Genomic DNA, 17,671 nt, shown 5'->3' on the forward strand with positions numbered 1-17,671 from the left:
TGTTCAAGCATTGCCAATTCTTAGGATGGAAACAAACAAGCTTTGAAGAAAAGCAAAGGAAAAACAATAGAGATACATTTTTACATACTTACATATAAAAATCGTTAAATCTGTACCTCCTTTGGGCAGACTAGCAAGAGACAAGGAGAGCATTAAAGCAAGCTGCCCAATTCTTAGCAACCAAACCTACCAAGAAAGCAGATTCAGTAGTCACCTGATTCAGGGTTTCCTTGCATACCTCAATTCCAGGTGAGGCCATGTGGATTTACGAGCACTTAAGTTTATTCTAGTCCCACAGGAACTATTTCCAGCGTGTTCTAAGAGTGTGTAAGTTCAGCACATCCCTTTCATTTATCACCCAAGCCTTTTCATACGATTTCATATTTTGCTCTCTACTTAGATCTCTCTTAAAATTTACCCACCCCTTTTTCTAGATGCGGCCTTCAAGATCACATTGGCTGCACCCTTAATTACTGTTTATTTCATTTGCCAATGCTTATCTATTCATTGTAGTGTCATTAGTATGAGAGAGACCATAACCAAAGCAACTGGGAATGATGTCTGGTGTTACTGGTGCTGGACCCTCTATTCCTGTCCAAATGCATTCTTGACTCGATTCACTGTTGTGGTCTTAAGTAAATAAATTTTTAGCATTCTCCTTGTTTGTTTCTTCAATATCTCACTGATCAAGACATGTTTTTCTAAACCCACGAATTTATTACATTCTTTTTCTTTCTATACATCTAGAATATGTCCATGCATATAGAACCATATAATTATATTTTTCAAAAATTACATGTTATATATTGATTACTTAACCTAATACATTTCTCTTTTCAGTATGTCATTTCAACCCAACAATTAGCTGACAAGTACCCGTTACCTATTTTGCTATCTTACAGAGGCTTTTACAGTTTGTGGTTTGTTTGCGGTGAGGTTTCAGAGGTTGTATACAAAGAAATGAATTTTGAGTTGAGTTAATATGGGGATGGACTGGGTCAAATACTGTTCTGTTATCTGTCTAACCTGGCTGCAAAGGACATGTTTGTAGATTGACTGGGTGCTATTCAACCAACTCAACTGTATGCATCTCCATGGAAATATCTGATTTGATGCAGAAAGCAGATTTCAGAAACTAGATTAAATTGAACCCTGGAGATTGACCCCTGAGTGGATCCTCTGTCCCTGATCAAGGGAATTGTCAATGGTTTTACACGTCCCCCATCTAAATGGGAGCTGCAATGCGGCATACAGTACTCATGCATTTCATCATGAAAACCTAAGATACTCATGTGACTCTGTTTACTTTATTTCCTAGATTGGCATCCAGCACAACTTTTTCTAATCAAGCAGAAAGGTAAGGTCCTAAAATGAGCTCAAATCTCACTTTCTTTTTGTCCCCTGTGCATGTTCATCCATTTCTAAAACACTAGAGCGTTTACCACGGGAGGAATATGGTTAGGTTCAGTTGCAGCTCCAGAGAGCACTCGTTCATTTTCTGTTCACACCTTCATTTATTCAATCCTGCATTCACTCATTTCAGTCATCAAATACTTTTTTTTTAATATATATTTATTTATTTATTTGGCTGCGTTGGGTCTTCGTTGCTGCGCTCGGGTTTTCTCTAGTTGCAGCGAGCGGGGGCTACTCTTCGTTGCGGTGCGTGGGCTTCTCATTGCGGTGGCTTCTCTTGTTGCGGAGCACGGGCTCTAGGCGCACAGGCTTCAGTAGTTGTGGCTTACGGGCTCTAGAGCGCAGGCTCAGTAGTTGCAGCCCACGGGCTTAGTTGCTCCGTGGCATGTGGTCCCGGACCAGGGCTCGAACCCGTGGCCCCTGCATTGGCAGGCGGATTCTTAACCACTGGGCCACCAGGGAAGCTCTGATGAGAAGTTTTTAATTTAGATGAAGTCTAATGTTTTAAAATATTAAAACAACTTACGATTATTCCTTCTTATTGTTTGTCTAAGGAACCTTTGCCTATCTTTAAGTCAAGAATATATTTTCCAATGTCTCCCAATAGAAGTTTTATGGTTTTAGCATTTATATTTAGCATTTACATGGTCCATCTCAAATTAATTTTTATGTATGGTGTGAGGTAGGGGTTGAAGTTCCATTTTATCCATGTGAATACCTTGGTTATTTCAGCACCATTAAAAAAAAAAAAAAGACTTTCTCTTTCCCCATTGGATCACTTTGGTGTCTGTTAAAATCAAATAACCGTATTAGGTTCAGTCTATTTCTAGGCTCTCTATCCTGTTTCACTGATCTATATGTTGATCCTTGTGCTGGCACCACACTGTCTTGATTGCTGTAGCCGTATAGTAAGTCTTGAAGTCATTGTGAATTCTCCAACTTTGGTCATCCTTTCAAAGAAGGTTGATTTGGATATTCTAGATTCTTTACATTTACACATAAATTTTAGAATAAGCTTCTCAATCTGGGGGGGAAGCCTCCTAGGATTGTATTCAGACTCTAAGTCAGTTTGGGGATAAATGATATCATAAAAATATTGAGTCTTTCAGTTAATAAACATGGTGTCTATTGTCATTTCATTTGGTCTTTGTTTCTCTCAGCAATGTTTTATGGTTTTCATTGTAGAGATCTTGCATAGCTTTTGTTAAATTTATTCCCAGGAATTTTGGTTTTTTAATGCCAATGTAAATGAAATTAAAAAAATTTTTGTTTTCTAACTTTTTGCTGCTGATATACAAATATACAATTTTTTGTATTAATATTGTAATGTAATAAACTAAATTCACTTATTAGTTGTAGTAGCTGTTTTTTAGATTCCTTAGAATGTAAAGGCAATTGTATGTAAAAAGTCATATCATCTGTAAATAGTGACAGTTTTACCTCTTTCTGAGTTTTATGCCTTTTACTTTTTTGTTACCCTATTGCATTGGCTAGGACCTCCAGTATAATACTAAAGATGTGAATGAGCACCCTTGCCTTGTTCTTGCTCTTACAAGAAAATCATTTAATATCTCACCATTAATTATGTTCGCTATAGGTTTTCATAGGTGCCCTTTACCAGACTGAGGATAGTTCCTTCTATTTCTAGTTTGCTGAGAGTTTTTTGTCATGAATGCATGTTGAATTTTATCAAATGCACTTTCTGTTATCTATTGAAATAACTATGGTTTTTGCCCTTTATTCTTTAAGATATTGAATTGCATTGATTGGGTTTTGAATATTAAGTCATTCTTACATTCCTGGGATAAACTCTATTTGGTCATGGTCAATCATCCTTTTTATCTACAGTTGGATTCAATGTCCATGAGGACTATTGGTCTGTCCTTTTTCTTTTCATTTTGTTCCTTCTTGGTTTTTGTTTTGTTTTATTTGTAATGCTTTATCTGATTTTAGTTTTAGGGCCTCATAAAATAAACTGGGAAGGGTTCCCTCCTTTTCTAATTTTCGAAAGAGTTTGTGAGGGTTTGGTGTCATTTCTTCCTGAAGAACATTTTTGACCCATAAGTTTGAGCCAGCATATCAGGGTAGACAAGGCAGAAAGAAACAATTAGGTAAGATGGATTTTTTACTAGTTATCCAGTTGGGCTCTTTGATTTCCTCCTTCTTCTTTTCAGCAACTCAGCTACAATCACCTCTGGGAACATCCTTTCTGATACTTTGGTCTAAGGGGAAAGGCCAAATAATCATCTCTTGGCTCCCTGTTTTGACATGCAGTGGTAGTGCAGATGGTAAAGGGGAAAACTGCACATATCAAAGTCCTAACCTTTTTACAAGTACCAGCTCATATGCCCCAAGAAAACTTCCCAGATCTTCCAGGAGGAATGAACATCTCCCTCCCTGCATTTTCCCTCAGAGGGGCTGCCTCTCTCTCAGCCAAGGACACTTTCTGAGAGGATCTTGCTGATAATCCCCATCCTGGATTCTAGTCCTGACTCTGCCATTCTCTGGACTTGTAGCCTTTGTAGGTCACCTTTTCTCTCTGGCCTGGGAATCCTCATCTGTACAGTGGGGTGGCTGGAATTAGTCTGAGACCAACTCTGGCATTACCTGGTTCCCTCTTTCTAAAAATGTATTGTTAACAGGGATTCCATGTGACTAGAATATTTCATCTTACTAATGAAAATGACAGTGGGATGTTCCATAAGAGGACTGATGTGTATGTGAATAAATAAGTAAATAAATACCTGAACTCATGCTGGTTGCTCCAAGATTCCTTGTGTTTTCTCTCCCTGGTCAACGCCAGCATGATGGTCCCCGGCAATGCAGCGGGGGTGGCCAAGCAGTTCCTGCGCTGTATCTTCCATCAACTGGCTCCCAATGGCATCTTCCCGCAGCTGTTCCAGAGCACTATCAAAGGTAATTCATCCGTGGGGAATCCAGACACCACAGACGTGGCTAGTCGCTGAAACCCAAACGCTACTAAATCTGATTGTTGTCTTTCCAGATGGGACTTTTTTACGGACCTTGGCCACGTCTCTGATGGACTTCAATGAGCTGAGCTCTGTTGCCGTCCTCAGTCAACTCTTGGAGGTAGGTTTGCTTTCTCGGCACTCTGAGCCCCTGCCGAAATCACTGCTGAGGAAGAAATTCAAAGTCATTTAATTTAAGTATTAAATTTTAAATGTCAAATTAAATTTTAAGTAATTTAAAATTAAAACATTAAAAAAGTGAAAATTGCCAACGCATAGAATAGTGTCAGTTGGACACTGCTGTTTAGTGTGGACTTACAATTTACTTGAAGCTTCTGGACCCCTTCACTAAGAGGCGGATGCCAGGCGTGGTGCACTCACCTCCACAAAACTCTCCAGCTTTCAGAATGGGTGGTGCGTAGATCCATATGCATTGTATCCCGAGACTCGGATTCAAATTTCAGCTTCACCGTTTGCTTGTTGTATCAAGAGATCTGGGTTCGAGGTCTGCTTATTTTCTGTATCATGAGACTTGAAGCCACTTCTCACTTCCACGGCTTATTCGCTGTATCGCTTTACTTGGAGTCTGTCTCCTGTCCTCTGCTTATTAGCTTTTTTCAGTTAGCTTGGAGGGTTGGCAGATTGCTGTGGGGACTTTGCTGTTGCTATAGTAGTCATCCTCAGTCTTTGGCCGGTGGAGTTTCCAACAAGCATCATTCACTGCGTTTCTTAACACCTAACCACACCAATTGTAGATCCTTAAAAGGTGTTTCTAATTTCCTGCTCACATTTCACCCTTTCTCACTGAGTCAGAGATCATAATTTCCCCCCCTAACTTTGTGTGGATTCGTCAATTTTCCCCTGTACTCCTGCTGGTTACAATGATTAGCCTTTATAGCAGGCACACAACACATGTTTATAGTGTGAATGTATGATTTTTAAAAACTGACCTTCACCAAATAGCTGTATGAATTCCCACACTGTTTCAGCAGTTGATTGCCTATGCTTTGTGTTTTTAGGGTCTAAATAACAAAAAGAATTTACCAGCAGGGGGCGCTATGATACGCTGTTTGGAAAACATTGCTACCTTCATGGAAGCTTTGCCCATGGATTCTCCTAGTAGCCTCTGGACAATCATCAGCAACCAGTTTCAGACTTTTTTTGCCAAGCTGCCTTGTGTTTTGCCTCTGAAGGTAAGCTGAACCCAGGATTTCATTTTAAATTACTTCCTTACTGTTTGCAGATCATCTGGGTCTTGGGTGATTTAATGTTTCATAAAGGGCTGTAAGGAGTCTCTGTTAGCCACAGAGTAGAGATTGTTATTTAGGTTTTCTCTTCAAATGTTACAGAATGACAGTAATATGCAGTGGACATTTTGACTTAGTGATTTCATGTTTCCAGTTGTGTAAAAAATAAAAAAGTTCAGGAAGACGTTAGTAGATTGTGTTTATCTAGAAATTGTTCTCAAAAGGATATTAAATAAAAACATAATAGTTTCATCTAAAAGGAGACCAGACATATAATGTAAGGCTTCAATTTTAGAGCATTATCTAAAGGGAAGTGATTGCTTTTGTGTGTGTGAATAAAGTACTTGAAAGACCAAGATGATATTTCTATTTGACAGCTTTACCCCTCCTCACCCTACTCCCTCACCCCCTGCCCAACGCCATACCACCCTCCAAGAATACACACAAAATTACCTAGCTAGAAATCTGGTAGCCTAAGGAACATTTTCAATATGAGCCCATTAAATGCAAAAACAGAATCCTATACTGTCAAAACGGGAAGAGACCTATAAAAACCATCCTTTCCAATGCTCCCATTTTCCAGATGGAGAACTGCAAATTCAGAGAGATAGTGGCAGTGTAAAGATTAGAACTCAAGTCTTCTGACTCCCAATCCAGTGTCCTTTCACTAGCAGACTCCTAGAGTCCTTCTAGAACAAGGGTGAATTAGAGGCATTCAGGTCTCTATAGCAGGGAGAAAGGAGGTAGCTGGTAGTGGCCATTGCTGTGTCTTTGAACCTCATTGGTTCCACAAGCTTTTTGTGCTTTATCCAGGTCACAGATAAAAATATTCAACTTGCAGCAAAACTGGATCTGACAAGTGAAGTTACACGTTGGCAGCACTACTTCTGAAATGAATATTACATATATGTAAAATGTTTTTAAAAGACCAACCACCTCTGATAATACCTTTTCCCAAATGGGCAAATTTGGAAAATGCGACCCCCAAATAAGGTCTGTAAGGATGATAATTCAGGGACCCTTACCTTGGTGTATGCTGGTTTCTTTGAGTTTGAAATTACTGTAAGAAGCAGGAATACTGAGATCTTTGCCATCTCTCACATCCTGTGATTCTTGTCTATCCAGAAATCTAGAGTAGTTGAATAAATCCAAGCAAAGAGAATTGGTACTTTGAAACTATGCATGTACATAGCTATTGTACATATACACTTAGGAAATCAAGTGCATGCATTTTTTTTTTAACATCTTTACTGGAGTATAATTGCTTTACAATGGTGTGTTACTTTCTGCATTATAACAAAGTGAATCAGTTATACATATACATATGTTCCCATATCTCTTCCCTCTTGCGTCTCCCTCCCACCCTCCCTATCCCACCCCTCTAGGTGGTCACAAAGCACCGAGCTGATCTCCCTGTGCTATGCGGCTGCTTCCCACTAGCTATCTATTTTACGTTTGGTAGTGTATATATGTCCATGCCACTCTCTCACTTTGTCCCAGCTTACCCTTCCCCCTCCCCGTATCCTCAAGTCCATGAAGCAACTGACAAAGGATTAATCTCCAAAATTTACAAGCAGCTCATGCAGCTCAACATTAAAAAAAACAAACAACCCAATCCAAAAATGGGCAGAAGACCTAAATAGACATTTCTCCAAAGAAGATATACAGATTGCCAACAGACACATGAAAGAATGCTCAACATCATTAATCATTAGAGAAATGCATATCAAAACTACAATGAGATATCATCTCACACTGGTCAGAATGGCCATCATCAAAAAATCTACAGACAATAAATGCTGGAGAGGGTGTGGAGAAAAGGGAACCCTCTTGCACTGTTGGTGGGAATGTAAATTGATACAGCCACTATGGAGAACAGTATGGACGTTCCTTAAAAAACTAAAAATAGAACTACCATACGACCCAGCAATCCCACTACTGGGCATATACCCTGAGAAAACCATAATTCAAAAAGAGTCATGTACCAAAATATTGAGGTGCATGCATTTTAACACGACCACATGGACCCTCCCTAGGAGCAGAGAGCCATTCAGGGCCATTCATTGCTTAGGAGCCACACGCTTTTAGAGAAGGGGTGGGGAATTTGGGCATGGCAAATTCAAATGCCTGTAGGGCGGTGCTATAATGAAAATATTTAACTTGAACATGGACTAGTTGGAAGTATTGCCAGCTGGAAACAATTAGTAAACCTAATTTGTAACAATCAGTCCTGTCCAAAGGGACCCTGACTGCAAGGTTAATGAGTGGAGCAGAGTGAGATAAGAAGGAGAATGGAGACCCTTGAGAACTGGAAAGCACCAGTCCTTTCTAATGGGGTCAGCTGCTCCTCCACTCCAGCCAATTGTTATTTGAGAATGCAGTCCTCATCTCCCCACGTTTTCTAAGATATTTCCTGACTTCCTTCATAGGTCACTGTGGGGACCTGATGAGCAGCCGGTTTTCAGCCCCTGGTTTAAAGTAATGTAAATGTCACATCAACTCCTATGGGTATTGAGCAGATTAAATAGACCAATGGTTCCCTTAGAAGGTATTGATACTTCTGAAATGCTTTCAGAATTTATCTGAAAACTTGCCCTGCTGGATTTTGTCTGGGCACTGCCTCTGATCATCCTATGCTGTGTATTTCATCTCTGGGGAAAATATTAAGCCATTGAAAGACCTTCTGTAGTTTGTTCTCATCAATTTAGAGAAGTGGATTTCAAACATCAGTGTGTGTCAGTGTCCCTGAAGGACTTGCTAAAAATCTGACTCCTGGGCCTTATTCTGAGAACTTCCGGTTCAGTAGGGGTGCGACCTGAGGATTTGCATTCCAACTAGTTTCCAGGTAATAGAGGTGCTGCTGGTCCAGGGATCATACTTGGAGAAACACTGGCTTCGTTTGTACTATCTTAAAGAGGTTCATATTGTACACAGCTGCAGAGATTTCACTGTAACCCGCTATTTTCATATATTTAACAATGTTAAATAATACCATTGCTTATTCTTGCTATAACATTTTCCCCCAAACCCAGTACACATTATTTAAAAAGTACATTTTGATGTGGAATTGTGCCAGAATATGCTACTTGATTTGTGAGGCATGATTTTCTCTTGTAGGAATTTTACTGCTTTTTCTTAGGTTATTGTTATATCTTTTCGTAGCAGAGAAATGACAGATGAAACGTTCTTTATTTGGACTAATAAGCCTAATGGTTTTAAATTGATCTAAGTAGGTTTTTTTTTTCAACATGGCCTTTCACAAATTAATAGACCTCTTTAGGACTGGGCACATTTAATATCAATTAATATTATTTAATTGTTTAACACTGTTTAATTAATGGTTTAATTAAATTTTTAAAGCTAAGAATTATTTTTTCAACATGAATATATGGCATGGAAAACTGTAAGGAGGCAGCTATATTTCAGATTTTTTTTTCCTAAAATAAATGCTTAGAGGAAATATATGAAGCAAAAGATATGTTAAGAAGAGTACTGACTTTTACTTTTTTTGTATTTGTTCATAGTGTTCTTTAGATTCCAGTTTGAGAATTATGATTTGCCTCTTGAAGATACCCTCTACCAATGCCACAAGGGTATGTATGTTTCGGAAAAACATAACCAATTGGTTATTTGGTTATTTTTTTAACCTAAAAGACAGGCATATAGCAAGCAGTACTGAAGAAATAGTTATCACATACTGAATGCTTCACTTTCAACCTTTTTTTTAAAATTTATTTTTTAGTGAAGTATAGTTGAATTACAATGTTGTGTTAATTACTGCTGTACAGCAGAGTGACTCAGTTATACATATATATACATTCTTTTTCATATTATTTTCCATTTTGGTTTATCACAGGATATTGAATATAGTTCTCTGTGCTATACAGTAGGACCTTGTTGTTTATCCATTCTAGATATACCAGTTTTCATCTGCCAATCCCAAACTCCCAATCCATCTCTCTCCCACCACCCACCCCTTGGCAACCAACAGTCTATTCTCTATGTCCCTGATTCTGTTTCTGTTTCATAGGTAGATTCACTGTCATATTTTAGATTCCACATATAAGTGATATCATATGGTATTTGTCTTTCTCTTTCTGACTTATTTCACTTGGTATGATAATCTCTAGTTGCCACTTTCAACCTTTTGAAAGTGCCTAGTATGAAGAACTCTAATAGATTACAATATCATTGGTCATTTTAGTCCTGGGCCATGTCCACCAGTTCATCCTCAATACTATGAGCTAGATGATCCTTCCAAACACAGATCTCATCGCACTGGTTCCTTGCTTAAAATCTTTGATAACTTCTCACTTCTTTTAAGATAATGTCCAAATTCCATAATGGAGCATACAAGAAGGTACTTCATTAACTTGCAAGCCTACCTTTCCTAATTGGTCTTTGGCTACTTGTCCCATCCCTGTGCTTCCTGCGTACTTTCAGAATCATCATCATTATCATCATCGAAACAATAACCACTGTTTGTTGAGCACTTACCATATGGCAGACATTGTGCTAATTGCTGTACATTTATAATCTTATTTAATTTCATACTTCCTTGCCTTTGCTTAGGCCATTTCCTTTGCCTGAAATGCTTTATACCCTTGCTGGTGAGTGAACTCCTTCTCATTCTTCAAGATGAGAATCTGAATTCCATTCCAATTTTAAAAAGGCTCACATTTTCTGTAGCAGCTTCCTCCTATATCAGATCCCACAATACCTGACAGAGCTCTCTATATGAGCAGTAATATTATACTGAAGTCTCCCCAGTGAGCCTGTGAGCTTTATGAAGTCCAGCACTGTGTCTCATTTACTTTTGTATTCCTGGCTACATTCCCAGGCTGCATTATGTGCAATAGTGCAATAATTTGTATTGCAATGGCTTGTAGCTACTAGTTAATATACCAAGAAGGCACATCCCCTGTAACTTTTTACCTTGACTGTGCTTGCATAGACTCATGGTTTATGCTAGAAAATTGCATAGAGATCATTTGGTCTAGTCTGCTCATTTACAGATAAGGAAACAGGCTCAGAGAGATGAAGTGTCCTGGCCAAGGTCACATAGCTGGTTACTGGAAGATTTGAGACTTGAATCTAGGTCCTTTGATTTCAAGCTTTTTTATTTGTCTGTTGTACCGTATTGCCCCATTACCATGCTGCTTTGCTAGATAAAAGAGCAAGTTTCTATATAGGTCTGAATTCAGGTTTCTTTTTTTGACCAATAAGGATGTATATCAACCAGAGACATATTCCTATCCCTATCCCTGTTCATTCATTATTAGTGTTTTAAGGCAACAACATTTATACAAAGCAAACAATACTGAATCAATAGTACTATTTCAAAGAGTGTCTCTAAGATTTTCTGTATGGAAAGCACTGCATGGTTTCTGCGGGTAATACAAATAACAAACATAATTCCTATCCTCAGAGGCAGTGTAATGAATTCATTTTTGTATCCATAAGGAAAAAGGACCTCAAAAAAGCACATATTCTTTGATTTAGTCATTCTTTTTCTGGGAATCTATTCTAAGGAAGAAAATGCAAATTTCATGCAAAAACGTATTTATTGAGATGTTCTGTATAATAAAATCTGACTTTTGTGGCCATTAAAATGGATCTTTATGAAGAATTAAATAGCATTGGAAATTTTGTACGTTATTATCTTAACAAAATGTAGTATTATATATACGTGTAAGATTTCAACTGAGTAAACTGGTGTGTGATGAAGAAGAGAAATATATCAAAATGTTACCACTGGGTGATGGGAATATGGATGACTTTTATTTCCTTATCTGTACTTTGCTACAGATCCTGCGTTTGCACACTGAGCATGTGTTACTTTCATAATCCAGATAGTTAGGACCATAGAGGTTGAGAAGTAGTGGAAATCACGGCATCGAAGTCTTTTGGAGCCCAATTAAAATCCTCTCTTCCCTACAGAGCAGTTCTCCCTCTGGAAAATTGCCCTGGAATTTGAGTTTGAATTCCATTCAATGGCTGTATGGCCTTAGGCAAGTTACTTACCTACTTAGCTGCCTCAGCTGAAGAATGGGGATATTAAAGCTTCAGAGTTATGGTGCAGTTCATAACTAACAGTGATGGAAGGCTTACTGTTGCCAAGTACTTTACATACATTATCTTCTTTAATTCTCACAACACTATTGAGATGGAGGTCATTATTATCCTCATTTTACAGGGAAGAGAATTAAGTCCAGAGAGGTTAAATCACTTATTCAAGGTCACGGAGAGCTAAAGTTTGCAAACACTGGTGTGAAATTCTAGAGCTTGTGTCATTAATTATTATAATATACTGTCTCCCCAGGATTGTTTTAAGAAATTTAAATGAGATAAACGATACAAAAGCATGTAACTCTGCCTGATACTTAGTAGGTACTCAATAAATGTCTCTAAATGACTTAAGAAAGCATAAGGATCTAAAACTGACCTTTTATGGGTGGGATTCAGATGGGGAAACCAAAACTGACAGCCTTCCTGGTAAACACTGGCAGGAAGCTGGGTCCTGATGTGTCTTATCTAAGCTAATAGTGCTTTGGTACTTACGTGCAAGGGTGGTTTGTGCTACTTAACTGAGATGACAGGCTTCTAGAGGAGCTGTGTCTGATGAACTCACACATGCCTAAAGATTCAGAGAAATAGAGTGGGAGATCCTAAAGCAAACCTCACAGAGTCTTGATTGCTGGGGGTGGGTATGAGGATAAGATTGGAGTTAGGTAGGTTTATAAATGATGCCACATGGAAAAAGTGGATTTTTTTTTTAGCAATAAAATGATTACGTCATGCTCTTTGAGCCATTGATTGAAGATTCAGTTCTGTTCTTGTTAGACAAACAGGGTTGCTACAGTAGCCACCCGGCAACAGATTTGAAATTAAGAAAGAGTGATCCCATTAGTTAAGGTATCATTAGACTTTAGTACTTTTTTTTAATGAAAGAATCAGCAATTGATTTTCGTTTTATTTTGGCCCCAATCTCATTGCAGAGTTTGTTGGAACCATTTTCAAAACTGCTCAGCTTTGTAATTCAGAATGCCATCTTCACTTTGGCCTACCTGGTGGAGGTGTGTGGCTTATGTTACCGAGCTTTCACTAAGGTAAGGTTGCATGTGTGTTTATGTGTCCCTGGGAAACAAAAAACTGGCAGAAACATATTCTTTCTAATCAGTATCAAATCCCTCTTAGGTTAATTTGCCTCAGTATAGTTAAAAGTGAGTAATTCTACTGAGGTCTAATAAAAATCATTAGAAGGAAACACTTTGCACACACAAATATATAAACTATACGTTAAATATGCAAATTTGGAGAACTGAGAGTCATATGGTTTAGAGGAGAAGAGGTATTTTGAATGAAATGAGATAATGGTCTAAATGACCTCTAATGTCCTTTTCAAGTTCACCATCCTATGATTAGTGGGCAAGCCATCAGTACCTATCAATTTTATACCCAAAGTAGAAAAATATCAGCTTGTCATTTGTAAAAGCCTGTGGAGAGCTCCTTAATTCTCATCATTTGTCTGTCTCTCCAGTTCTGGGTTCTTGGCCTCTGAGACTGTAATCTCATCTTTTGTCATCTTGCTTTGATAATGGTTTCTCTATTGCATTATCTTTAGTTTCCCCTGCCCCACTACTGAGGAAGTGGAAAAGTACTGCTTGCCCAGCGCATATAGCAGCCTTGTTGGTGCTGATAGACACTATCCTAATGGAAAAGCAGAAGGCGGGACAAATTGAGAGCGTTTCTGTCCTTAAGAACAATGTGCAAATGTTACTTTTCCAATTTCCAAATTTTCCAAGTTTATTTTCAGCGGGGTTTCTGTTTCTGTTGTTCCCTCTTAAACATTCAGAATACTCCTTTATTCACGTTGTCCACTTCTACAAGCCCTTTAATTTCTCCTAAAAATCTAATTTTTATCAAGGTTTTCATTCTATTTAAAACACCCTTGTCTCCTTTCTTACCATCTTGTGTCCATTCCACCATGTTAAGTGTTTCATGATAACCTTCTCTTTAATCTTTCTGATTATAAACTGTTTATTACTCTGCCTGGAACAATATATTTTCTAACTACCAAAATAATCAGTATTTTTTTCTTCTTTCAAATCCTTCCTGAAAAATAACTTCTTTATCTTTTTTTCACTTAAAAAAATAGATCTGTAAGACACAGCAGCAAATACAATGAAAAGATATTCTATTTTTAGAAGTCACTTTATTTCTTAATTTTCTTTATGTTTGATTTGTTTAAATTATATATTTTATAGAGGAGGAATCATAATGAGTTTGTACTTTCTATGCTGTGTACTATAAGTATTGATTACAGTGGACCTTCCACTATTTTGAATTCAAGATATTTTTGGTTTTAAATATTCATTATGCATTATATCCCCTCATAATCTATCATAACTTTAGTGGCCTCTCTCTTCCGGTTGTCATCTACCCTTCTTCATTCTGCAACTCAAAATGACTATTAGTTGTAGAAAGCTTTGATCTAGGGCATTCCCACCTTTTTCACAGATAATGAGAAACTATAAGAAATAGCTAAAGAAATAGCAGTATCTAATTGAGGCTTCTCCTCAACTGCTTCACAATACTGTGTTAGTTTCTGTTGCACAACAAAGCGAATCAGCCATATGCATACACATGTCCCCATATCCCCTCCCTCTTGAGCCTCCCTCCCACCCTCCCTATCCCACCCCTCTAGGTCATCGCAAAGCACTGAGCCGATTTCCCTGTGCTATGCTGCTGCTTCCCACCAGCCAACTATTTTATATTCCGTAGTATATATATGTCAATGCTACTCTCACTTCGCCCCAGCTTCGCCCTCCCACCTCATGTCCTCAAGTCCATTTTCTATGTCTACCTCTTTATTCCTGCCCTGCAACTAGGTTCATCAGTACCATTTTTTTTTTTTTAAGATTCCATATATATGCGTTAGCATACAGTATTTGTTTTTCTCTTTCTGACTTACTTCACTCTGTATGACAGACTCTAGGTCCATCCACCTCACTACAAATAACTCAATTTCATTTCTTTTTATGGCTGAGTAATATTCCATTGTATATATGTGCCACATCTTCTTTATCCGTTCATCTGACGGTGGACATTTAGGTTGGTTCCATGTCCTGGCTATTTTAAATAGTGCTGCAACGAACATTGTGGTACATGTCTCTTTTTGAATTATGGTTTTCTCAGGGTATATGCCCAGTAGTGGGATTGCTGGGTCATAGGGTAGTTCTATTTTTAGTTTTTTAAGGAACCTCCATACTGTTTTCCATACTGGTTGTACCAATTTACATTCCCACCAACAGTGCAAGAGGGTTCCCTTTTCACCACACCCTTTCCAGCATTTATTGTTTCTAGATTTTTTTGATAATGGCCATTCTGACTGGTGTGAGGTGATACCTCATTGTAGTTTTGATTTGCATTTCTCTAATAATTAGTGATGTTGAGCAGCTTTTCATGTGCCCAAGAAAAGACATGGAAAGGTAATAGCTTTGGAGACTATTTGGCAATCGGGCAGTCTCAATAACTTGAAAACTGTCCCACTTAAAACGCTAGAAGTGATGGATGAAATGTAATAAACATGATTTTAAATATAGCAAATTTTATAAGAATGAAAGTTGCAAAAATGAAAAGGGAATTGAGAACCAGAGTGGTAAGCATATAAGCTGATATTGTAGCAGTCTTGGGGTAGAGAAGTTGATTGTTCTGGTAATTTAGTAGCTTGAGTTTTTTGTTTTTAATTGAAGTATGGTTGATATACAATATTATATAAGTTCCAGGTGTACAATATAGTGATTCACAATTTTTAAAGGTTATACTCCATTTATAGTTATTATAAAAATTGGCTATATTCCCTGTGTTGTACAATATATCCTTGTCGCTTATTTTATACCCAATAGTTTGTACCTCTTAGTCCCCTACCCCCTTCCCTTTCTCCGCTGGTAACCACTAGTTGGTTTCTCTATGTCTGTGAGTCTGTTTCTTTTTTGTTATATTCCTTAGTGACTTGAGTTTTAAAGCCCATACAGAGAAAGGAAATGAAGTCTTGGGACTATTTCAGGCTGGGAGTTGGAGCTGAGTTGTCCCCAGGAGAAAGCCAGAACCCTCGAAAGTCTATATGTTTGAGAAAAGTTCGATTTGGAAAGGATATATTCTTATATGGAGGTGACAAAGAATGGGCTCTGTCTGAGCCTGGGAACTGAAAGATTTGTAGTTTCCCTTGAGAATTAGTAAACATGAGCCTATCTTTGAACATGTTTAGAATTTGAATTTGTAATACCTGCATGCTCTGTGAACCCCCAAAAGTCAAATAAATTGGTGCTGGGCAAGTAATTGCATTGGAGTGTCTGGCAGAAGCAAGCTCAAAATCAATCCTCAAACCTCTCTGGAGGGATATGCCTACAACCTAGGCCCAACAGGATTCCCATAATTAAAATCTGGATGAACATGAGATCATGATCTAAAATTACAAAACATGTGAAGAAATAATCCACCATGAGCTACTTTAACAAACTCAACAAAAATCAAGATTATTCCCCCTAAGAACTTCCAATATTAGAACAATGTGTTAGAGACTATAAAAACATACTCTGAATGATAAGCATTAAAGGATGAATTAAAAACATGAGAAAAGATCTAGTCACTTAAAAAAAAAAAACAGATAGATTTGAACAAAGTAGAAATTCTAGAAATGAAATAGTCATTGACATAAAAAAAAACTCAGTGGACAGGTTAGAGAGCAAATTAGACATAGCCAAAGAGGGATTTAGTGAAATGAAAATAGATCTGAAGAAATTATATAGCATGCAGCAAAGGGAGATAAAGAGATGAAGAATATAAAGAGAAGATTTAGCCAGTAAATTTGAAATCTTGGGAAATAGGGACAGCTTTCTAGAAAAAATGTAATATGTAACAATCAGAAAAAAGATGGCTAGACTTAAATGATGAAAAAATGGAATCAGTAGTTAAAAACCATTCCAATTTTTTTTTTAACATCTTTATTGGAGTATAATTGCTTTACAATGGTGTGTTAGTTTCTGCTTTATAACAAAGTGAATCAGTTATACATATACATATGTTCCCATATCTCTTCCCTCTTGCGTCTCCCTCCCTCCCACCCTCCCTGTCCCACCCCTCTAGGTGGTCACAAAGCACCGAGCTGATCTCCCTGTGCTATGCGGCTGCTTCCCACTAGCTATCTATTTTACGTTTAAAAACCATTCCAATTTTAAAGACAACTTTCATTAAACATTTAAGGAACAGATTGAGCTCTACTTTATGCAAACTAAAACAGAGAATAGAAAAAAAGGGAACAACTTGCAACATATTTTATGAGGCCAGTAGAATTTTGATACCAACCAGACAAGGGCAATAGGGGAAAGGAAAATTATAGGCCAGTTATACTTCAAAGATGCAAAAATTCTGAATGAATAATCCCAAGTTAATGCATTAAAAATAAAGCCTCACGCTCAGCCATAAAAAAGAATGAAATTCTGCCATTTGCAGCAACATGGATGCACTTGGAGGGCATTATGCTAAGTGAAGTAAATCAGACAAACAAAGACAAATACTGTATGATATCACTTATATGTGGAATCTAAAAATACGACAAACTAGTGAATATAACTAAAAAGAAGCAGGCTCACAGATACAGAGAACAAACTAGTGGTTACCAGTGGGGAGAGGGAAGTGGGGAGGGGCAATATAGGGGTAGGGGATTAAGACGTACAAACTATTATGTATAAAATATAAGGATATATTGTACAACATGGGGAATATAGGAAATATTTTATAATAACTATAAATGGAGTGTAACCTTTAAAAATTGTGAATAAATATATTGTTCCCCTGGAACTTATATAATATTGTACGCCAACTATACTTCAATTTAAAAAATTAAAAAAAACTAAAGCCTCATGACCTAGTGAGGATTTTCTTGTAATATAAAATTGGTTTAAATATTAGAATATCTATTTATGTTACCATGTTGCCAGATTAAAGGAGGAAAAGCTTTTATCATTATCTCAAGAGATA

General features: G+C 37.5%; 1 protein-coding gene across 3 annotated transcripts in view; it reads left to right on the plus strand.

Annotated features, from left to right (window-relative positions):
* The window catches only part of UNC79 (unc-79 homolog, NALCN channel complex subunit), a 204,647-nt gene that overhangs the window by 149,230 nt on the left and 37,746 nt on the right, over positions 1-17,671 (plus strand). For all 3 annotated transcript variants that reach the window (XM_061182833.1, XM_061182834.1, XM_061182835.1), the window contains 6 exons: positions 1,319-1,357; positions 4,217-4,329; positions 4,418-4,503; positions 5,402-5,575; positions 9,154-9,222; positions 12,628-12,738. In XM_061182833.1, the coding sequence (XP_061038816.1) occupies positions 1,319-1,357; positions 4,217-4,329; positions 4,418-4,503; positions 5,402-5,575; positions 9,154-9,222; positions 12,628-12,738 (592 nt within the window). The remainder of the gene's footprint in view (positions 1-1,318; positions 1,358-4,216; positions 4,330-4,417; positions 4,504-5,401; positions 5,576-9,153; positions 9,223-12,627; positions 12,739-17,671) is intronic.

This window comes from Eubalaena glacialis, chromosome 2 (assembly GCF_028564815.1).
Source record: "Eubalaena glacialis isolate mEubGla1 chromosome 2, mEubGla1.1.hap2.+ XY, whole genome shotgun sequence".
Lineage (NCBI taxonomy): Eukaryota > Metazoa > Chordata > Mammalia > Artiodactyla > Balaenidae > Eubalaena > Eubalaena glacialis.